Source organism: Jaculus jaculus, chromosome 4, assembly GCF_020740685.1.
Source record: "Jaculus jaculus isolate mJacJac1 chromosome 4, mJacJac1.mat.Y.cur, whole genome shotgun sequence".
Classification (NCBI taxonomy): Eukaryota; Metazoa; Chordata; class Mammalia; order Rodentia; family Dipodidae; genus Jaculus; species Jaculus jaculus.
Window position 1 is genome coordinate 162,512,234 of NC_059105.1, and position 21,550 is coordinate 162,533,783.

The 21,550-nt window shown below is 48.9% G+C and overlaps 1 protein-coding gene across 1 annotated transcript in view; it reads right to left on the reverse strand.

Moving 5' to 3' along the window:
• Positions 1-787: 787 nt before the first annotated feature.
• Arhgap31 (Rho GTPase activating protein 31) overlaps positions 788-21,550 on the reverse strand; it is a 157,329-nt gene continuing 136,566 nt past the window's right edge. Inside the window, exons 9-12 of the mRNA XM_045147052.1 lie at positions 17,658-17,720; positions 16,415-17,020; positions 11,913-12,190; positions 788-3,478 (exon numbers count right to left, since the gene is read on the reverse strand). Of these exons, the coding sequence (XP_045002987.1) occupies positions 1,133-3,478; positions 11,913-12,190; positions 16,415-17,020; positions 17,658-17,720 (3,293 nt within the window). The 3' untranslated portion in view covers positions 788-1,132. The remainder of the gene's footprint in view (positions 3,479-11,912; positions 12,191-16,414; positions 17,021-17,657; positions 17,721-21,550) is intronic.

Genomic DNA, 21,550 nt, shown 5'->3' on the forward strand with positions numbered 1-21,550 from the left:
AGACACTGAGAGAAAGGTTGGTTTGGTGTCTGCTTAGAGCCACAGAGTGGGCCAGCAAATGGATGGATAGAGAGAGTCGTGGAAGAGAGAGGGAGGTCTTTTAAGTTTGTTCTTGAGTGAGGGAGAAAGGGGAAAGGAAGAGAGGCCACTGGCTAAACACAACAGATTTTCATGGACGGCAGCTCCTGGTGAATGGTGGTGGTGGTCAGTGTGGTAGGACCCACCATGATGCAGTAGGAGGGTGAAACTGAGCTAGACAATGTTTTCTGCTAATTCCCCACCAACCTCAACCACCACACTGACACTGTTAAAAAAAGCTGACACCTTCCCACCGCAACAAGTGTGAAGATTTCCTTAAGGCCTCCCTCAGCTGCCCAGCTACTGGGCACAGCGGCACGTGGAGAGGCTCAATAAAGCCCGAGCCAGGAAGTCTCTGGGGATGGTGCCAGTCTTGGGGTTCTGCTCTGGGATACAAGTTCTCCTTTTTCTGTGTCAGTGTGTGTGTGTGTGTGTGGGGGGGGGTCATCTTAGACGGGTCTGCTGGGATCCCGGGGAAAGAGCATGAGCAAGTTCCCCCACTTGAACGTCGAAGTGCACGTTAGTTTGCATTTCCAGATGTGCTTGCTTTGGGGTCGTCCACATCCACGAAGCCGAGCAGGAAGCTGATGTGAAAGAATCACAGGCTTTAAAGGGCACTGGGAAGTATGCTGAGAAGGTCTTCCATCTCAGTGCAACGTGTTCTGCCACAGGCAAAGGGTTTTGCTTTGCTTTCTCTCTCCTTCCTTCCTTTCTTCCTTTCCACAGGACATTGTTGGAGCCAGCTCTCAGCAGTAATAGATATGGGTAACGGAGGGTAATGCAGCTCTCAAACAAACCCCGATTTCCACCGGAGGCAAGCATTCTACCCTCCTCCTCCCTGACCTAACCTTTGCCCCCTCTCCACACATTCTCTCATGTAGACTTCACCTCTTGCCTGGACTACTTCTGACAAATGGACTTGCGAAGGATCAAAGGCTGGAAAAAAAGAAGCCAGCGGGCAAAGTAAGCCTGAAGATAAGACAGCCCGTGCCTGGGAAATGGCAACTTGGTCTTGCCACGTGACGTGTGTCGGACACAGGCAGTTGGACTGCTGTCATTCGATCTGCCTCCCACTTCTTCCATCCAGAAGCACGGATCTCCGCTGGGGCTGGTAAAAACAGCTGGTCGAGGTCTCTAGTCTTTGGCCATTCTTTGGGATGGTCATTTTATTTCTACGGGTAACCCCTTCTGGCGTGACCCATGTGTTTTCTGCCAGCTCCCCACACAGAAGGCCGGGGGAAACGATCTGAGAAGGGCTTCTGATGGGGGACAGCAGGACCTTGGACTCTGTCACTGCGGACGAGGGGGGCAGGTGGTCTGTGATGGGGAAAGGAGGGCTGAATAAGATTAGGCTCTGAGGTCTGCCCGGTCTTGACCTGTGGAAAGGCTTCGAACCCTCACACGGTCTTTCCAGTTTTGAAGAAAGAAGATTGTCCCCAAGTGGCTCTGTCTCTGACGTGCGCTTTCTGCATTGCACGGTCGCATCCTGGGTGGCGAGTGGACTCGATGAGCCTGGCTCCAGGAACAGGCCGAGTCCCTCACCCGTGCAGGGTACAGCGCTGTCCGGCTGCGGGGCTGCAAAGGCTCCCGGCTCTTGCTTTGGTTGCTCTTTGGGGCTTTCCAGGGGGCAGGGATGATCATCTCTGGCAGGTTTCTGAGTGGTCCCGTTGGTTGATGTGGGCTCTTCTTGACTCTCTTCTAGGGGATGCACCCCACTGTCCCCGGGGCTCTGAGAGGGCAGGGGCTGTGGGATCTGCGTGTACTGTATCTTGGGTGGGATGACAGGGACGGCTTTGGCCTGACACATTTTGACCATGAAGGATGTTCTCACAGCGGACACGCTCACCGGAGCAGAATTCCTGCGGCCTGTCAGGGCATGGGCAACCATGTCCAGGTCCTGGGTGTCCTTGGCACACTGCCAGGAGTCTGCTTTACAGTTGGAGGAGGTCATCCAGGTGACCTTGGGGTCTTCCCCCAGTCCAGATGATCTAAGTGAGGTCCCATTTTCAAGCCGCAGGAGATCAGCGACGACTGTGGCTGAGTCCAGGTTGAGGGAAGCGGGCCTGTTTTTCCCTTTTGACGGTCCACCCTCGGCGCTCCTAGGATGGATCTTTGGGGAGTGCTCCTCAGGTGAGGTGCTCTCTTGAGCCCTAGGTGAACCTGCCTCCCTACCGTCGGGCCCGGGAGCACCTCCTTCTTTCATCAGTGGGTTGCTGAACCCCAGATGCTTCTCCTGCTTCCCCTCCTCCACTGAGCTGGTCTCTGCTGGTTTGGCGGGTGTTCGGGCTGCTCCCTTGTGGCTTGGGAGAGCCCCTGCCCCTTTCAGGCCAAACAACTCCCTAAAGGCCTTCAGGGCTTTCTCATCCCACCCACTCATCTCAATGCTGGCTGCCAGGGCCTGCTGCGCAGTGGTGGGGTTCCTCTCCGTCCCAAGATCGGCGCAGCTGCTGGAGGCGGGAACCTCAAGGGTCCACTGGCTCTCCTCGGGGGTTTTGCTGTCCAGAGAGTGGCTCTGGCGGAGGAGGCCACGTCTGTGGCAAAGCCTCCTCTCCAGTCGGTGGCCCTGGGAGCCTTGCACCTGGTGGGACACTTCTTTCAACGTGGGCGAGTGGAGGGGACTTGTCACCCACTGGGGCTCCTCCCAGGGTTCTTCCGTCTCCAGGCCATGTTGGGTGATGTCTGTTCCGCTGTCATCTTCGTCACAGTCCGAAGGCTCCTGCATCGAATGGGCAGCGTCTCCTTCTCCTTGTGGGGAGACGTCAGTGTGCTTGGTTAGGCTTGGAGACCCAGGGCACAGGTCCTCATCGGGGGCAGTGATCTTTGAAAGCTGCTTTTCTTTTTGGCCTGTGGTGGACTCGTCTCTCCGGCAGGGGCTGGGGATGCCAGGGCTGTCGCTGCCCTTCGGCTGCTCAGTGCAGGGATTTGTCCTTGAATGTCTGGAAGGATCTTCTCTGTCCAGGGGCGCTGGAGGGGGAGAATCAGGGGGGAGTGGAGGAGAGACATCCTCCCCTGGGCCTCCCACCTCTATCCTGGCTCCAGGGGACATCTTTTCCAATGCAACGGTGGTTTCCGGAGGACTCAGTCCCAGCCCAGCCTCGGCTCCAGCAAGGCTGCTGGTGAGTCCCAACTTGGGTCCAGGGTCTGCCATGGTAAGCTCTCCTGTGCTTTGACTGGTTGGGTCTCTAGTGCATGGCTCTAAAGTGGGGGAGCTGCAAGGCAAGCTCCCAGGGACCTCCGGGGAAGGAAAGGGTGCTGCTGGACTTGACTCAAGAGCCGGTTGGGTGGGGCTTATCTTCTGAGCAAGTGGTGGCAAGGAAGGGAGTTCTTCCTCAGATTCGATGATCTTCAGCTCCTGTTGGATCTCAGGCCACATCAGGGCATTAGCTAGGTCCTCTTCGTCCTGAAAAAATACCAACAAGCTTGTTACTGTCAGAGCCAAGAACTCTGGGTGCTGATGTCCGCCCTGTGTTCAGCGAGAGGGAAGAAGGGAGTGGAGTGACCCCAGCAAATAAAAGGGTGCAGCATCACTGGTGACCAGATATGCCACATGATACTTGGTCTTCTGGTTTGACTTTTCCCGCACTAAACAGTTTACCTAAATCACACAGCGCAGCGGATTTGAACTCCAGCCTTGCGTACATGAGAACATGATCCGTGCAGCCCTTGCTTCCCACCCAGCTTCTCACCACCTACTGTTACACCAGCCCAGTTTCTAGGCAAGGGCTCTGCCACTGAACTGTGCCCCTTGCCCTCCAGGTCCTTGCATTTCTTTTTTTCTTTAACTTTTGTTGATTTTTTTTGGTTTGTTTTTTGTTTTTCTAGGTTGGGTCTCACTCTAGCCCAGGCTGACCTGGAATTCACTATGTCGTCTCAGGGTGGCCTTGAACTCACAGCGATCCTCCCACCTCTGCCTCCCGGGTGCTGGGATTACAGGCGTGCGCCACCATGCCCGGCTTAATTTTTTTTTTTTGTTGATGTTTTTAAAACATTTTATTTATTACTTGAAAGAGAGGGAAAGAAATAGGCAGGCACACAGAGAGAATGGGCGCGCCAGAGCCTCCAGCCGCTGCAAACGAACTCCAGACGCAAGCACCACCTTGTGCATCTGGCTTATGTGGGTCCTGGGGCCTTGAACCTGGGTCCTTTGGCTTTGCAGGCAGGTGTCTTAAACTGCTAAGCCAGCCCTCCAGCCCATGGTCCTTGCATTCCTTGTCTGAAGGACTAATTCTGTTTGGAGGAGAAGCAGCTGGGGGAACATCTCTACCCTGTGGGATTGCAGGTCTGAGACGCTCTGACCTCTCATTTCTCACTTCATTTGGTTCCTAAAGCCTCATGTATGCATGCTAGGCAAGCGTACTACACCCTGGCCCCATTTTTCTTTTCTTTTCTTCTCTCTCTCTCTCTCTTTTTTTTTTTTTTTTTTTTTTGGTTTTTGGAGGTTGAGTTTCATTCCAGCCCAGGCTGACTTGGAATTCACTAGTCTCAGGCTGGCCACGAACTCACAACAATCCTACTACCTCTGCCTCCCAAGTGCTAGGATTAAAAGCATGCACCACCACACCCGGCTTCTCTTCTTTTATTATTTATTTGCATGTGTGTGTGTGCATACTAGAATCTCTTGCTGCTACAAACGAACACCAGATGCTTGCACCACTTTTTATTTTATTTTATTTTACTGAGGACCTCCAGACACTGCAAACGAATTCCAAATGCATGTACCACTTTGAGCATCTGGCTTTACGTGGGTACCGGGGAATCAAACCTGGGTCGTTTGGCTTTGCAGGCAAGTGCCTTAACCACTAAGCCATCTCTCCAGCCCTTGTATCACATTTTGCATCTGGTTTTACATGGGTGCTGGGGAATTAAACCAGGGTTGGCAGGCTTTGCAAGAAAGCACCTTTAGGGCTGGAGAGATGGCGTAGCGGTTAAGCGCTTGCCTGTGAAGCCTGAGGACCCTGGTTCGAGGCTCGGTTCCCCAGGTCCCACGTTAGCCAGATGCACAAGGGGGCGCACGCGTCTGGAGTTCGTTTGCAGAGGCTGGAAGCCCTGGCGCGCCCATTCTCTCTCTCTCCCTCTATCTGTCTTTCTCTCTGTGTCTGTCGCTCTCAAATAAATAAATAAATAAATAAATAAATAAATAAAAAAAAGAAAGCACCTTTAACTGAAGAGTCATCCCTCTAGCCCCTTCTTTGATTATTTAAGTTAAAGCATGCTGGGCTGGAGAGATGGCTTAGCGGTTAAGCACTTGCCTGTGAAGCCTAAGAACCCTGGTTCGAGGCTCGATTCCCCAGGACCCACATTAAACAGATGCACAAGGGGGCACATGCGTCTGGAGTTCATTTACAGTGGCTGGAGGCCCTGGCACACTCATTCTCTCTCTCCATCTGCCTCTTTCTCTCTCTGTCACTCGCAAATAAATAAAAATTAAAAATTAAAAAAAATTTAAAAAAATGCTCCAAGATTATTTAGCCAAAAGCAACTGGATTTGACACACCGTGTATAATTGTGTATCGTTTAATTTTGCCCACTAGACTGAGCAGAGCAGAAGAATCTTGGATTTTTTTTTTTTTTGAGGTAGGGTCTCACTCTAGCCCAAGCTGACCTGAAATTCACTCTGTAGTCTCAGGGTGGCCTCGAACTCATGGCAATCCTCCTACCTCTGCCTCCCAAGTGCTGGGATTAAAGGCATGCGCCACCATGCCTGGCTCAGAATCTTTGATTTTGTTTTTCTTCAAGGTAGGGTCTTGCTCTAGCCCAGGATGACCTGAAACTCATTATGTAGTCTCAGGGTAGCCTCAAACTCATGGAAATCCTCCCACCTCTGCCTCCCAAGTTCTGGGATAAAAGGCATGTGCTCCCACGCCTGGCTCAGAATCTTTTTTATTTTTTTAAGATTTATTTGTATTTGTTTATTAGAGACAGAGAGAGGGAGGGAGGGAGAAACAGGGAATGGGTGCGCCAGGCCTCTAGCCACTGCAAATGAACTCCAGACACATGTGCCACTATATGCATCTGGCTTATGTGGGACCTGGAGAATCGAACCTGGATCCTTAGGCTTCACAGGCTATTATCTATTTTTTATTTTTTGGTTTTTCGAGGTAGGGTCTCACTCTGGCCCAGGCTGACCTGGAATTCACTATGTAGTCTCAGGGTGGCCTCGAACTCTCGGAGATCCTCCTACCTCTGCCTCCCAAGTGCTGGGATTAAAGGCGTGCACCAGCTTAGCCACTGTGGTGGTTTGAATAGATGGCCGCCCCAATATATTCAGTGTTTGATTAGCTTGTAGTTTGCATCTGCAGCCACCTGGCTGGCGGGGGGAGGGGGGGCGGTGTCACTGGGCTGATCTTAAGGTGTTGGTGGTGGGTTTCAGATTTCAGTCTAAAGATACGCAAAGTGTGCCTAGCTGGAGTTCCTGAGGTGTGCTGTGCTGTGTGGCTTTTGGCTTTTGGGCTTGTGCTTCTCTCTCTCTGTGTTTGGACCTGTGAAGGCAGGCCAGCTTCTTCTGCCATTGTGGAACTTCCCCTGGATCTGTAGGCTTCAATAAATATCCCTTCCTCCATAACTGTGCCTGGTCTGGACGTTCCTCTCAGCGAACCTGAAGCTGTCTGCCACAGCCAGCCAGGACACTGCTTGATTAGAGCGGTCAACACACCCTACACTACCCAATGGACCTGGCGACATGTTGGCAACCTGTGACTCCTGCCTGTATTGGGCTGCAGGACCACTGCGCTCCACACAACAAGAACTAGTTTTCTTCTTATTTTAGCAGCCGCTCTTCATGATCAGTAACCATCAAAATATCTTAGATCGATCTGGGCTTAGAACAGCATACGGGACTGGAGAGAGAGTTCAGCGGTTAAGGCACTTCGCTGCAAATCCTAACAACCTGGGTCTGACTCCCCCACACCCACGGGAAGCCAGATGCATAAAGTGACACATGCTTCTGGGGTTCATTTGCAGTGGCTAGAGGCCACGGTCCGCGCATTCTCTCTTTCTCTCTCCCTCTGCTTGCAAATAAATAAATAAATAAAAATTTAGCTGGGTGTGGTGGCACATGCCTTTAATCCCAGCACTCTGGAGGCAGAGGTAGGAGGATCGCTGTGAGTTCGAGACTACCCTGAGACTACATAGTGAATTCCAGGTCAGCCTGAGTTACAATGAGACCCTACTTCAAAAAACAAAAACAATAAACAAATAAATAATAAAAAAGAACATCATAAGTATGCTTAAAATCAGATAAGATGCATCATGGGAAGGAACACAGTACAGGAAATATTATATAACCAAGCACGTTAATCACACTATAGGACTGGGGGCTGGGGAGATGGCTCAGTGGTTAAAGGTACTTTCTTACAAAGCTTGCTGGCCTGGGTTCAATTCCCCAGCCCCCACATAAAGCCAGATGCAAGGTGACACATGCTTCTGCGACCCCAACCCGCCTATGACAACGGGAAGCAGAACCAGGAGAACCCGAAGCTTGCGGACCAGCTAGTTCTGATTTTCCTTTTTCTAAAAAGTCTTTAAAAAATATTTTATTCACTTATTGGCAGGGAGAGAATGAATATGGGTACCCCAGGGCTTCGAACCACTGCAAATGAACTCCAGATGCATATGCCACTTTGTGCATCTAGGTTTACATGGGTACTGGGGAATGGAACCTGGGCCCTTAGGCTTTGCAGGCAAATGTCTGAACCACTGAGCCATCTCTCCAGCCCAAGTTTGATATTCCTCTGCGTCTGGCAGTTTGTTTGCAGTGGAAGAAACCCTGTCCTAGTGAAGATGGAAGCTGGACGTGGTGGCGCAGACCTTTAGTCTCAGTACTGGGGATGACCCTACCTTGAAAAATAACAAAACAGAAAGGTGGAGCATGGACACCTGGACCTATACACACACATACACGTGCATGCATGCGTGTACACACACACACATACTCACACTCACACACAGCCTGTGTGCCCCCACCCCACAAATCAATAAAATGTTTTTGAAAAATAATTTTAAAAATATTTTATTTTTTTGAGAGAAAGAGGGAGAGAGAAAAGAGAACGGGCGCACCAGGTTCACCAGCTGCTGCAAACGAACTCCAGATGCACGCTCCACCTTGTGCAGCCGCCTTATGTGAGTCCTGGGGAACTGAACCTGGATCCTTTGGCTTTGCAGGCAAGTATCCTAACCACTAAACCATGTCTCCAGCCCCCCAAATAATTTCTTTTTGAGCCCAGGCTGATCTGGAACTCATTCTGTAGTTCCAGGTTGGCCTGGAACTCAAGTTGATCCTCTTTAGTGTTGGGACTCAAGATGTGCACCACCATGCCTGGCTTAAATTAAAAAATTTAAAAAAAAAAAACAAAAACAGCCAGGGCTAGAGCAAGACTTTACTTAAAAAATAATAAATAAATAATTAAAAAAAATTAAAAAAAACACCAGATAGGCCACCAAAATTATTTCCCTAGCAACCTAGCCATCATCCTCCGAAAATACTATGGAGAGAAGCCCCCAACCATTTTCTGGGGCCCTTGAGCACTCTCTCCTTGAGTGATCCACTGACCCTCAGACAGTGTATTCAAGCCTTTACTATGGATTTGCTCTTAATAAAATGTCTTTCTGCATAACTGATTGTGGGTGACATTGAGTAAGATGTCAAGAAACACCCAGAGACCAGTCATAACACTAAGAGGTTTCTCTGCCTTCTCTCCTTCCTTATTTGAGCTATTCTCCTCACAGAATAGAGGGACTCTTTGAGGACGAAACTCTGAATATGTTAAATGCTTTATTTTTTTCCCCTGATTTATTTTTTATATATTTATTAGAGACAGACAGAAGGACAGAGAGAGAAAGAGAGAGTGAGAATGGGTGCACCAGGGCCTCTAGCCACTGCAAACAAACTCAAGATGCATGCGCCATCATGTGCATCTGGCTTTTGTGGGACCTGGAGAATTGAGCCTGGGTCCTTAGGCTTCACAGGCAAGGGCCTTAACCTCTAAGCCATCTCTCCAGCCCCGTTAAGTGTTTTCATTGCCTTCAGGTGGATCCCCAAACCCTTCCACACAGCCCTGCCGGATTGATTATCTCTTGTTTCCATCCAAGCCTCACTTCCTCCAACCCAGCCATCTTGGTCTTGCTTGAATTCCCTGAGTGCTTCAGGCTAATCCTTACCTCAGATTCATGGCATTTTTTGTTTGTTTTGTTTTTTGAGGTAGGGTCTTACTCTGGCCCAGACTGACCTGGAATTCACTATGTAGTCTCAGAGTGCCCTTGAACTCAAGTGATCCTCCTACCTCTGCCCCCTGAGTGCTGGGATTAAAGGTGTACACCACCAAATCTGGACTTTTTTTTTTTTCAAATGAGAGAGAGAGAAAAATTAGCATGTCAGGGTCTCTAGCCACCACAATGGAACTCCAGATGGGTGTACTACCTTGTGCACATGTGACCTTGTGTGTATAGCTTTCGTGGGTTCTGGAGACTCAAACCTGGGTTTGTAGCCTGGCAGGCCAGTGCCTTAACCACTAAGCTATCTATCCAGCTTTCTCTTGTTGTTGTTATTATTATTATGTTTTTTATCTTCAAAAGACACAGAGCAAGAGATAGAAATGGTGTGCCAGGGCCTCATCTACTGCAATTGAACTCCAGATGCTTGTGCCACCTAGTGGGCATGTGCGACCCTGCATCTGTGTGTCTGACTTACGTGGGATTGGAGGAGTCAAACCTGGGTCCTTAGGCTTCACAGGCAAGCACCTTACCTGCTAAGCCATCTCTCCAGCCCTTATTTTTAATTTTTTTGTTTATTTATTTATTTGAGAGTGACAGAGAGAAGGAGGGAGAGAGAGAGAGAAAGAATGGGCACACTAGAGCTTCCAGCCTCTACAAACGAACTCCAGACGCGTGCGCCCCCTTGTGCATCCGGCTAACGTGGGTCCTGAGGAATCAAGCCTCAAACCAGGTTCCTTAGGCTTCACCGGCAAGCGCTTAGCTGCTAAGCCATCTCTCCAGTCCTTATTTTTAATTTTGAAATCTCTTCTCATCACACTCTTTATCCCTTTCTTCTAGTGAGGTTCTCAAGGAAAGGATCTTCTCTTCTTCCCTCTGACTAGTTTAGTTCCCTCTGCTGCATGCTTTCCCCACACTCCGTATTTCCACCTCACTCTACAGTCCAGTGACTGCTCCCTGTGAGGCCGACAGCTCCAAAGAGGCAGGGGCAACGAAGACAGACTTGGTGACTACAGAGGCCCCAGTGCCGAGGCCAGCAGAGTGCTTGGCACAAAGTGGGGATTGATTACGTGCTTTCAGCAAATGAGCTACACAGTGCCCTTACCCTCTCGTCCCCTTGGATCCACTCGAGATCTGCACTGGCACCATAACTGCTTCTGCAATGCTGTTTGTACCCAGGCCTTCCACCAGCATGAGAATTTGATGCCCTAAGAACTTATTCTTCCTTTTCTCAAATGCAGTAACGTCTTGCAGGAACCCTTATTCTGCCCTCCTAAGGCCACCACAGGACCTCAGTGTTGCCCTAACTCCCAAGCTAAGAAGTGGGCCTTTTAGAGCGTCTTTTGCAAAAATTGACCCTTAATTTTTTTAACTAAAACTTTAAAAAATTTTTGTTTTACAAGCCAATCAAAAAATGGGCTATGCAGCGAAATAGAGCATTCTCAAAGGAAGAAATATGAATGGCATATAAGCATCTAAAAAGATGTTCTACGTCACTAGTCATCAGGGAAATGCAGATTAAAACTACATTGAGATTCCATCTCACTCCTGTCAGATTGGCCACCATCATGAAAACAAATGATCATAAATGTTGGCGGGATGTGGAAAAAGAGGAACCCTTCTGCACTGCTGGTGGGAATGCAATCTGGTCCAGCCATTGTGGAAAACAGTGTGGAGGTTCCTAAAACAGCTAGAGATTGATCTACCATATGACTCAGCTATAGCACTCCTAGGCATATATCCTAAGGACTCATCTCATTTCCTTAGAAGTATGTGCTCAACCATGTTTATTGCTGCTCAATTTATAATAGCTGGGAAATGGAACCAGCCTAGATGTCCCTCAACTGATGAGTGGATAATGAAGATGTGGCACATTTATACAATGGAGTTCTACTCAGTGGTAAAGAAAAATGAAGTTATGAAATTTGCAGAAAAATGGATGGACCAGGAAAGGATTATACTAAGTGAGGTCACCCAGGCCCAGAAAGCCCAGAGCCACATGTTCTCCCTCATATGTGGATCCTAGCTACAGATGATTGGGCTTCTGCATGAGAAGGAAAATACTTAGTAGCAGAGGCCAGTAAGTTAAAAAGGAGACATAAAGGGAAGAGAAAGGAAGGGAGGAGGGTACTTAATAGGTTGATATTGTATATATGTAAGTACAATGATTGAGATGGGGAGGTAATATGATGGAGAATGGGGAATTTCAAAGGGGAAAGTGTTGGGGGTGGAGGGAGGGAATTATCATGGGATTTTTTTTATAATCATGGATAATGTTAGTAAAAATTAAAAAAATAAAAATAAAAAATGGGAAAAAAATTTGGTTTTAGAGAGAGAGAGAGAATTGACATGCCAGGGCCTCAGCCACTGAAATTGCACTCCAGACGCTTGCGCCACCTGGTGGGCATGTGTGACCTTGCTCTTGCCTCACTTTTGTGTGTCTGAATTATGTGGGATCTGGAGAGTCGAACCGGGGTCCTTAGGCTTCACAGGCAACCTCCTTAACTGCTAAGCCATCTCTCCAGCTCTTTTTTTTTTTTTTTTTTTTTAATCTACTTTAAATTGTACCAAGAGCCCTTGGGCAAAAGCGGCTTCTGTGTGGTCAGAGCAGGCATAGTCCAACTTACCATCTCATGGAGAAGCATGTCTTCAGCTTGGGTCCTGCAGCTCTCCTGTGGAGTAGTGGGCTCCGGCCGGCCAGCCCCTAGGCTCTCCTCCACCAACTTCTCTGCGTTTGGTCTCTCTTCTAACTCCCCTGAAAGCTGAGAACTCAGGGAGATTTCCAAAGGTGTCTTCTCCACTTGCGTGGCCAGCTCCAGGGAAAGGCCTCGACTGCATTCCGCTGTTCCTGTGGCTCCTGGTTCTGGTGTGGTGGCCTCCAGGACTGCCTTCTTGGCCACAGAGGCTGGAACAAGGACGTCAGTGATCAGTACAAAGCGTTCATTTCAAAGGCCAGTTCCCAGCACCACTGCTGCTGTAGTTCCTGACCCTGCTTCACAATGATGGAGGAAGTCTCCAAACTCATTGACTTAAAAAAAAAAAAAACTGGGCTGGAGAGATGGCTTAGCGGTTAAGCACTTGCCTATGAAGCCTAAGGACCCCGGTTCAAGGCTCGGTTCCCCAGGTCCCACGTTAGCCATATGCACAAGGGGGCGCACGCGTCTGGAGTTCGTTTGCAGAGGCTGGAAGCCCTGGCGCGCCCATTCTCTCCCTCCCTCTATCTGTCTTTCTCTCTGTGTCTGTCGCTCTCAAATAAATAAATAAAATATTTAAAAAAAAAAAACAAACCAATTTTCTTTTGTTTTATGTTTTTTGGTTTTCGAGGTAGGGTCTCACTCTGGTCCAGGCTGACCTGGAATTCACTATGTACTCTCAGGGTGGCCTCGAATTTATGGTGATCCTCCTACCTCTGCTTCCCAAGTGCTGGGATTAAAGGTGTGTACCACCACGCCTAGCTTAAAATTTTTTTCCCCCAGATATTTATTTAAGAGAGAGAGAGAGGAGAGAGAAAGGGCTGGAGAGATGGCTTAGCAGTTAAGCGCTTGCCTGTGAAGCCTAAGGACCCTGGTTCGAGGCTCGATTCCCCAGGAACCACGTTAGCCAGATGCACAAGGGGGCGCACGTATCTGGAGATCATTTGCAGTGGCTGGAAGCCCTGGTGTGCCCATTCTTTCTATCTATTTGCCTCTTTGTCTGACTGTCTTTCTCAATAAATTAATAAAAATAAACAACAACAACAAAAAGGTGTGTGCCACCATGCCTGGCAATAAAAATATTAAGAGAGCCGGGCATGGTGGCTCATGCCTTTAATCCCAGCACTCAGGAGGTAGAGATAGGAGGATCACAGTGAGTCCAAAGCCACCCTGAGACTACATAGTGAATTCCAGGTCAGCCTGGGCTACAGGGAGACCCTACCTCGGAAGAAAAAAAATATTAAGAGAGAGAGAGAAAGAGGAAGATAGAAAGAGAGAGAACCTGATGGAGCCATGAGGATGGAACATGGGTTGCAGTGGAGACCCAGTGGAGATGCCAGGACCATGAGATGGCTGCTAAGGAGAGCTGCCAACTCCAGATGAAGTTTTTCAGGACTGTGAGTGGCCTAACTGGCGGAGTGGAATTGGAACTCCAGAGAGTTGTTGCTGGTTAGAATTATCAGACTTGGAGATTTGTCACTGACTAGAGTTGTTGGACTTGGAGCTACAGAGTTTGATGTTTGCCCTGTTTAAATCTTGTGTTGGTTAAGGGGAAAGTGTGGGGGGGGGGGAGGGAGGGAATTACCATGGGATATTTTTTTTTATAATCATGGAAAATGCTAATAAAAATTAAAAATAAAAATAAAAAAAAGAAAGAGAGAGAATGGGCACCCCAGGGCCTCCAGCCACTGCAAATGAACTCCAGATGCATGTGCCACCTTGTGCATCTGGCTTACATGGCTCCTGGGGAATTGAACCTGGGTCCTTTGGTTTTGCAAGCAAGCACTTTAACCACTAAGCCATCTCTCCAGCCCTCATTACCTTTTCCAACTCTTTTCTCCTGACAGTATCTTGACCTCTGATCTCAGGGATCATCCGGTATAGTGGTTCTCAATGAAGTTCCAAATTCTGTTCTTTCTGCCATAGTTTATTTTTCATGTTTGAGCAGGTACTGGAGCTGTGTATATTTTTATACAGTTCACCTCACTGCATGAAGCATGGCATATGATATGTGCTTTTCTTTGCTGTGTAGTTTTTTCACTTAGTGATGGCCCTCAAACTCCATGCCCCACTACGGCCCGAGAGATGGCTTGGTGGTTAAGGCGCTTGTCTGTAAAGCCAAAGGACCTACGTTCAACTCTCCAGATCCCACATAAGGCAGACTCACAAAGGTGAGGCAAGTGCACAGGTGCACATGCCCACTAGGCGGCACAAGAATCTAGTTTGATTGCAGGGGCTGAGGCTCTGCTGGTTCCCTCCTTCCCTCTCTTTTTCTCTCAAAAATAAAAATAAAAAGAATGAATAAATAAATGAATAAAAACTTATTTTCCTCTAAGGCTTCATTTTCTTCCGTACTCCGCACCCTAATCCACCCACAGCACCCATGGACCATTCTCTGGTTGTCACTTGCTGCCCCTTGAGCTTCTGCTCATCCGTGTCTGCACCCTAAAGAAGAAGGGGAGGAGGAGCTGACTATTGTTCATGGGCATTGTCTATGAGCCAGACCACGGATGGATAACACAGTCTCTCACTGGGATTACACCACAGCCTTTGCTAGAGGAGCCTGTTCTGACTTTAGATAAGAAATGAGCAGTCACACTGCCCCAAAAGTGGCAAATCTGGGATCTGGGCCAGCTTGATTAGGGTTCGCAACATTCAGCTGTTTCTCAGCCAGAATGTCCTTTCTCGTCACTTCTGCACGGAGAAACCCCACCGTCTGTGAAGACCTGCCTGAAGGTCACCCCTCCTAACCTGGAGCTCCGCTGGGAGGCATCATGCCCTCTAAGTCTTTTCTGAATGCTTCCGTCATTACACTTGGGTATCTAAGTCCTTTCTAATGCCAAAAAGCTGGAGCAGGGCTCTGATGCCACTTCTATAGGGTGGCTCTCTGCCACACTTCAATCAGCCTGTTTGCCTTCCCAATTTTGAGCTCACTTGGCGAAAGAGATTATGTCTCAACACAGCTCACGGTAAACACACGAGGGAGCATGGATTTTTAACGTTTGCATTAAAATGCGCCTTTTCTACTTCCTTGTGAGTTTTAAGGAAAATTCCCTATCTATCTCTAAACCTATGAGGTTAATAAAAGCTACCTATACCTCAGAGGGCTGTTGTGAGAAGATAATACCTGTAGGAAAGAAAAGCAAGCCCCACAACACAGCAGATGCTAAAAACGTTGGATGTTAATGGAAATAAAACAATGCTGGTTTGACCATCAGCTATCTTTGGTTTAGGGTTTTCTCTCTCTCTCTCTTTTTTTCCTTGTAGATGGCTCATCCTTAATCAAACAACCCTTCCTAACAAAAATACTCTGCATTTTTTTAATCTTAAAATTTTTTTGTTGTTTACTTATTTGAGAATGACAGAGAGAGGAAGAGGCAGATAGATAGATAGATAGATAGATAGATAGATAGATAGATAGGGAGAGAGATTGGGCACACCAGGGTCTCTAGCCACTGCAAACGAACTCCAGACACATGTGCTCTCTTGTGCATCTGGCTAACGTGGGTCCTGGGGAATCAAGCCTCAAACTGGGGCCCTTAGGCTTCACAGGCAAGCGCTTAACTGCTAAGCCATCTCTCCAGCCCCAACATGCCCCTCTTTACAGACAGCCCAGAGGCTCACACTTGGCCCATCTTACAACCCTAATTGCCATTAACAGGGACTGGCCAAAGTTGGGCATATGACCCAAGCCAACTTTCTTGTATTTGATGCTCTCAGATAGGAGGTGGGAATGAGGAATGGATAAAGAAAGAATGGAAGGCTGGAGAGACGGCTTAGCAGCTAAGGCGCTTGCCTGAGAAACCTAAGGACCCATGCTCGATTCTCCAGATCCCACGTTAGCCAGACGCAGAAAGGTGAAACAAGTGCAAGGTCACACATGCCCACTAGATGGTGCAAGCGTTCTGGAGTCCAATGACAGTGGCTGAGGTCCTGGGTGCACCAATTCTCTCTCTCCCCTCTCTGTCTCTCACTATCTCTAAAAATAAAAGAGAAAGAAAGAATGGAGTGTGGAAGAGCTGAACCCTGAATTTCAGCTCTGTGGATCTGTATTCTGTGGCGCACGCCTTTCATCCCAGCACTCTGGAGGCAGCCGTAGGAGGATCGCCGTGAGTTCGAGGCCACCCTGAGTGACTACAGAGTGCCCTCCAGGTCAGCCTGCGCTAGGGTGAGACCCTGCCTCGAAAAACCAAAACAAATCACACCTGAAGGTCACACAGCCAAAGAGGACCAGAGCGAGCCCGGCTCTGCAAGCCAGCCCATTTCTGGCCTTTAGCCCTCCCAAGCGCAGCCATCTCTCAAGTCTTAACTGCCCTTGCAGAACCTTACTGAAGCCGGTTCGAAGCCCGGCTGCTCCGATCTCTGGGGCGATGGGAGGAGCCTCCCTAACCCCCCCCACCCCACCCCCATCCCCGGGGCCCACCCCAGTACGTTACCTGCAGAGGGCTCAGCTCCTGGGGGCTTCTCTTCGGGCCAGCCCCCTCCTCCTCCTGCGCTCTCCGAGCCCTGCAGAGCGAGCTCGTCCAGGCTGGAGAGGGACTGCGGCTCCTTGGGGGGCGTCCTGCACGGGGTGCTGTTGGCGCTGATGACGGCGGACACGCGCAGCGGCACCCACACGGCGAAGGGCTCGGAGATGTTGAGCGCCTTGCGCGGGTGCCGCGGGGACGCCTCCACCGGGAACAGGTGGCCGCCGCCGCCGCCGCCGAACCCCGACTTGCCCGGGGGCCCTTCGCTCGACGTGTAGAACATCCCCAGCATCTTCGGGGCCGGCTGCTCGCCGCTGCTGCTCTCGGGGTCCTCGACCACCACGGCGCGGAACACCTTCAGCTGCTCGGGAGGGGGCCGCCCCTGCCCTCCCTGCGGGGGGCTCGCGTCGAAGCCCCCCTCCGCCCCCGCGGGCGTCCCCTCCGCGCCCCAATCGCCGCCCTCCTGCTTGCTGAGGTCGCAGGAGCTGCCCGTGCCCGGCGCGTGCATTTTGGTGGCCGGTATGAAAAACCCACCGGTATTGACTGTCCGGTTGAAATTCCCTTTGTTTTCTTTTCCTAGTGTGGAAAAGAACGAGCCATTCACCGGGAGCAGCAGCAGCAGCCCCCCCCCCCTCTCTCCCCCGATGTGTGTGTGTGAGGGGGGGCGCACACAGCTGCAGGTATGGGGATACCTGGGCAGGTGTGGGCAGCATTCTAGAAAGGGCATGGCATCTGAATGAACCGCAGGTGCTCAGCGGGCTTTCGTGGGACCCTGGGAATTTGAACCTGGGTCCTTGGGCTTTGCAGGCAAGCACCTTAACCACTGAGCCATTTCTCCAGCCCAATACAAATATTAAAAAAAAAAAAAATTAAAAAGAAATTCAAGGGAGGGATGCCTGAAATTTGGCCATTAAGGCTAGAGCGATGAAAATAAATGTGGTTTCATGGTTCTTTCATGGGTGGATGTGTCAATTCATGTGCAACTGGACACACAGTAGATGTCATGTTGGAGAAAGGCTTGAGAAAGAGGAAGGTCCTAGCCCTGGGGTAGAGCGGATGACGTTATAATAGAGAAGCCTTGGAGTTTGGGGTGGATCAGGGATGGATTTGGGGCTGGGTGAGCATGTGTGATCATGTCCTCAGGTGAGAGGCGAGGCAGTAAATCTGGGGTGCGCTCCACTCCCCAGTTCTGAAACTGGCTGTCAAGTCTTACCTTCTACAGGCACTGAACACAGTGAGTCCATGCTTTTCGCGGGTCGGATGGTAGCCTTTTCCACTGAAAACGAAAGAAAAAATAGCCCCACTGAAGCCATATTAAGAGGCGCATTCGGAACAATAGGTCAGGCTATACTCACAGGAGGAAAATTTCCAGGAATAATTTTCAAGTGTTACAATGTGTCACCTTTAGAAAACATCTCCCCACTCCATTCTAGATGAACCTATATTGCTAATTGGGAATGACCTTCTAAAAACAGGACATTGGTAGATGAAATTTTGTCAATATTTTACAGATAAAGGTAAATTATAATCTTGTCAGATGCAGATGAGAAGTCCTGAGCCCATTTAACTACAAAAATTATTCAAACTGGTGTGGTGTTACACATTGTTAATCCCAGCACTCAGGAGGCAGAGGTAGGAGGATTGCTATGAGTTCGAGGCTCAATACCCAGCACACACATAAGGTCAGAAGCACCAAGTGGCACCCTGGCACACCTATTCTCTTGTCTCCCCTCTCTGTTTTTGAAAAATAAAAATTATACTTGGAGAAAAAAAAAGAGAAAAGGAAAAGGTTATTTATGAGAGAGACAAAGGAAATGTCAGGGCCTCTTGCCTCTGCTGCAAACAAACTCCAGACTTTCGCCCCACTTTGGGCATCCAACTTTACTTGGTGTGGTTTGATTCAGGTGTCCCCCATAAACTTAGGTGTTCTGAATGCTAGGTTCCCAGTTGATGGAGATTTGGGAATTAACGCCTCCTGGAGGCAGTTTATTGTTGGGGGCGGGCTTATGGGTGTTACAGCCAGTGTCCCCTTGCCAGTGTTTGGCACATTCTCCTGTTGCTGTTGTCCACCTGATGTTGATCAGGAGGTGATGTCCACCCTCTACTCATGCCATCATTTTCCCCTGCCATCATGGAGCTTCCCCTTGAGTCTGTAAGCCAAAATATTCACCCCCCACCCCCCGCCAACAAGCTGCTCTTGGCTGGGCGATTTCTGCCTGCAATGTGGACCTGACTACAACACATGGGAACTGGCAAACCGAACCTGGGCCATCAAGTTTTGCAAGCAAGCACGTTCAACCACTGAACATCTTCCCAGGCCTATTTCTATAAATTTGAAACTGATTCATTATCCTACAACTGCCTGGCTGGCATCCGAGGTCTGTATTCACCTCTGTTTTCTCTCTCCTTTGCCCAGTTTCCACGTGATGACATGAGGGGGCGGTGACCAGGCGACTCAGAGTCTCTCTCATCTACCTCTCCGCTGTCTCCCTCCCTCCCTACAAAGTCATGTGCTACAGAGGAGCCAGGCTACACATGAGAGTCACCGCAGTGCTGTGGGTTTCAGCCACGTCCCCAAGCATTCGTTGGCTCCTTTCCTTTGCAGTAACTAAGGGCTCAGGACCCCTTGGCTCAGGCCTATACTTAGACGACATGTTTCTCTCTCCGATGTCAGTCTGGCCTCCTAAGGTGTATCTTCACCCCTTGGTTTTCTCCTAACCTCTGTGCCACTTCTTCTTATTTTTTTTATTTTTTCATTTTTACTTATTTGAAAGTGACAGACAGAGAAAGAAAGAGGCAGAGAGAGAGAGAGAATGGGCGCGCCAGGGCTTCCAGCCACTGCAAACGAACTCCAGACGCGTGCGCCCCCTTGTGCATCTGGCTAACGTGGGACCTGGGGAACCGAGCCTCGAACCCGGGTCCTTAGGCTTCACAGGCAAGCGCTTAACCACTAATCCATCTCTCCAGCCCTGTGCCACTTCTTGTCACTGCTTCGCTCAGGTAATGCCTAGAATGGCCAGTGGCCCGTGGCTTGGGATTTCTCTGCTCAGAGTAGGTTATCTTGATATGATACAGAGAACATTAAATGAATCATTCAAATGCCAGTATCTACTATTTCAGGTTTTTTTTTTTTCTTAAATCTCTGTTCAGTTTTCTAAAATATACTTAAGTGTGCCTTTTCCCCATTGCCAATCTAACACAACCAGTACTATTCATGATGGACCAATTTTTAAAATGCCCTTAGGGGCTGGAGAGATGGCTTAGCGGTTAAGCGCTTGCCTGTGAAGCCTAAGGACCCCGGTTCGAGGCTCAATTCCCCAGGACCCACGTTAGCCAGATGCACAAGGGGGCGCACGCGTCTGGAGTTCGTTTGCAGTGGCTGGAAGCCCTGGCGCACCCATTCTCTCTCTCTCTCTCTCTCTCTGTCTCTTTCTCTGCCTGTCATTCTCAAATAAATAAATAAAAACAAACAAACATACAAAAAGATAAAATGCCCTTAGGGGCTGGAGAGATGGCTCTGTTGTTAAAGGCACTTGCTTATAAAGCCCGCTGGCCTGAGTTTGATTTCCCCCAGTAGCCATGAAAAGCCACATATACAACATGGTGCATGCATCTGGAGTTCATGTTTAGAGGCAAGAGGCCTTGGCACGCCCATGCTGTCTCTCCCTCTTCATAAACAAGTAACAATTAAAAGTATGAAATATTCTGAGCAGGTCTGGGAAGATGGCTCAGTGGTTAAAGGTGCTTGCTTGTAAAGCCCTCCAGCCTGGGTTCACTTCCCTAGTGCTCATGTAAAGCCAGATGGTCAAAGTAGAACATGGGTCGGGAATGTGTTTACGGCAGCAAGAGGCCTGGTGTGCCCATAGTTTGTTCTCCCTCTTCCTGTCAAATAAATAGATACGGGGCTGGAGAGACGGCTTAGCGGTTAAGCGCTCGCCTGTGAAGCCTAAGGACCCCGGTTCAAGGCTCGGTTCCCCAGGTCCCACGTCAGCCAGATGCACAAGGGGGCGCACGTGTCTGGAGTTCGTTTGCAGAGGCTGGAAGCCCTGGTGCGCACATTCTCTCTCTCTTCCTCTATCTGTCTTTCTCTCTGTGTCTGTCGCTCTCAAATAAATAAATAAAAATTAAAAAAAAAATAGATATGGATATAAAAAAAATGCCCTTAGTTGGGGAAATTTGTAATTTATAATTTGCATATGTTAATCCACAGATTTCCTTTTTACACGTGCATATTTAAAAAATAGCAAGTCCAGGGCTGGAGAGATGGCTTCGTTTATAGTAGCTGAAGGCCCTGGCATTCCAATTCTCTCTCTATCTGCCTTTTTCTCTCTCTCTCTCTCAAATAAATAAAATAAAAATAATTTTAAAAAATCAAATCCAGCCAGGGTATTTTTTTTTTTTTTTTTTTTACCCTTGGCATGCACTGGGTTTGAGAAAAATCCTTAGACATGTCAGATGTGTGGCAGCTACCTTTAATCCCATTACTTGCTGTGAGTTCGAGGCCACCCTGAGACTACACAGTGAATTCCAGGTCAGCTTGGGCTAAAGCAAGACCTTTTCTTAAAAAACCGAAAACTTTCTCTCTCTCCTCTCAAATAAATAGATAAATAAGTAAATAAATACAATATTAAAAAAAAAGAAAGAAAGTGCACTGGAGAGATGGCTTAGTGGTTAAGCGCTCGCCTGTGAAGCCTAAGGACCCCAGTTCAAGGCTCGATTCCCCAGGACCCACGTTAGCCAGATGCACAAGGGGGTGCACGCATCTGGAGTTTGAGTTCGTTTGCAGTGGCTGGAGGCCCTGGCGCGCCCATTCTCTCTCTCTCTATCTGCCTCTTTCTCTCTCTGTCGCTCACAAATAAATAAATAAAAACAAACACAAAAATTTAAAAACAAAAGAAAGAAAGAGAAAGGGCTGGAGAGATGGCTTAGTGGTTAAGGCGTTTGCCTTACAATGCCAAATGACTGGGGTTTGATTCCTTAGTACCCATGTAAAGCCAGATGCACAAACTGGTACATGCATCTGGAGTGTGTTTGCAATGGCTAGAGACCCTGGCGCGTGCACACACACACACTCTTTCTCTGCAAATAAACAAATAAAATATTTTC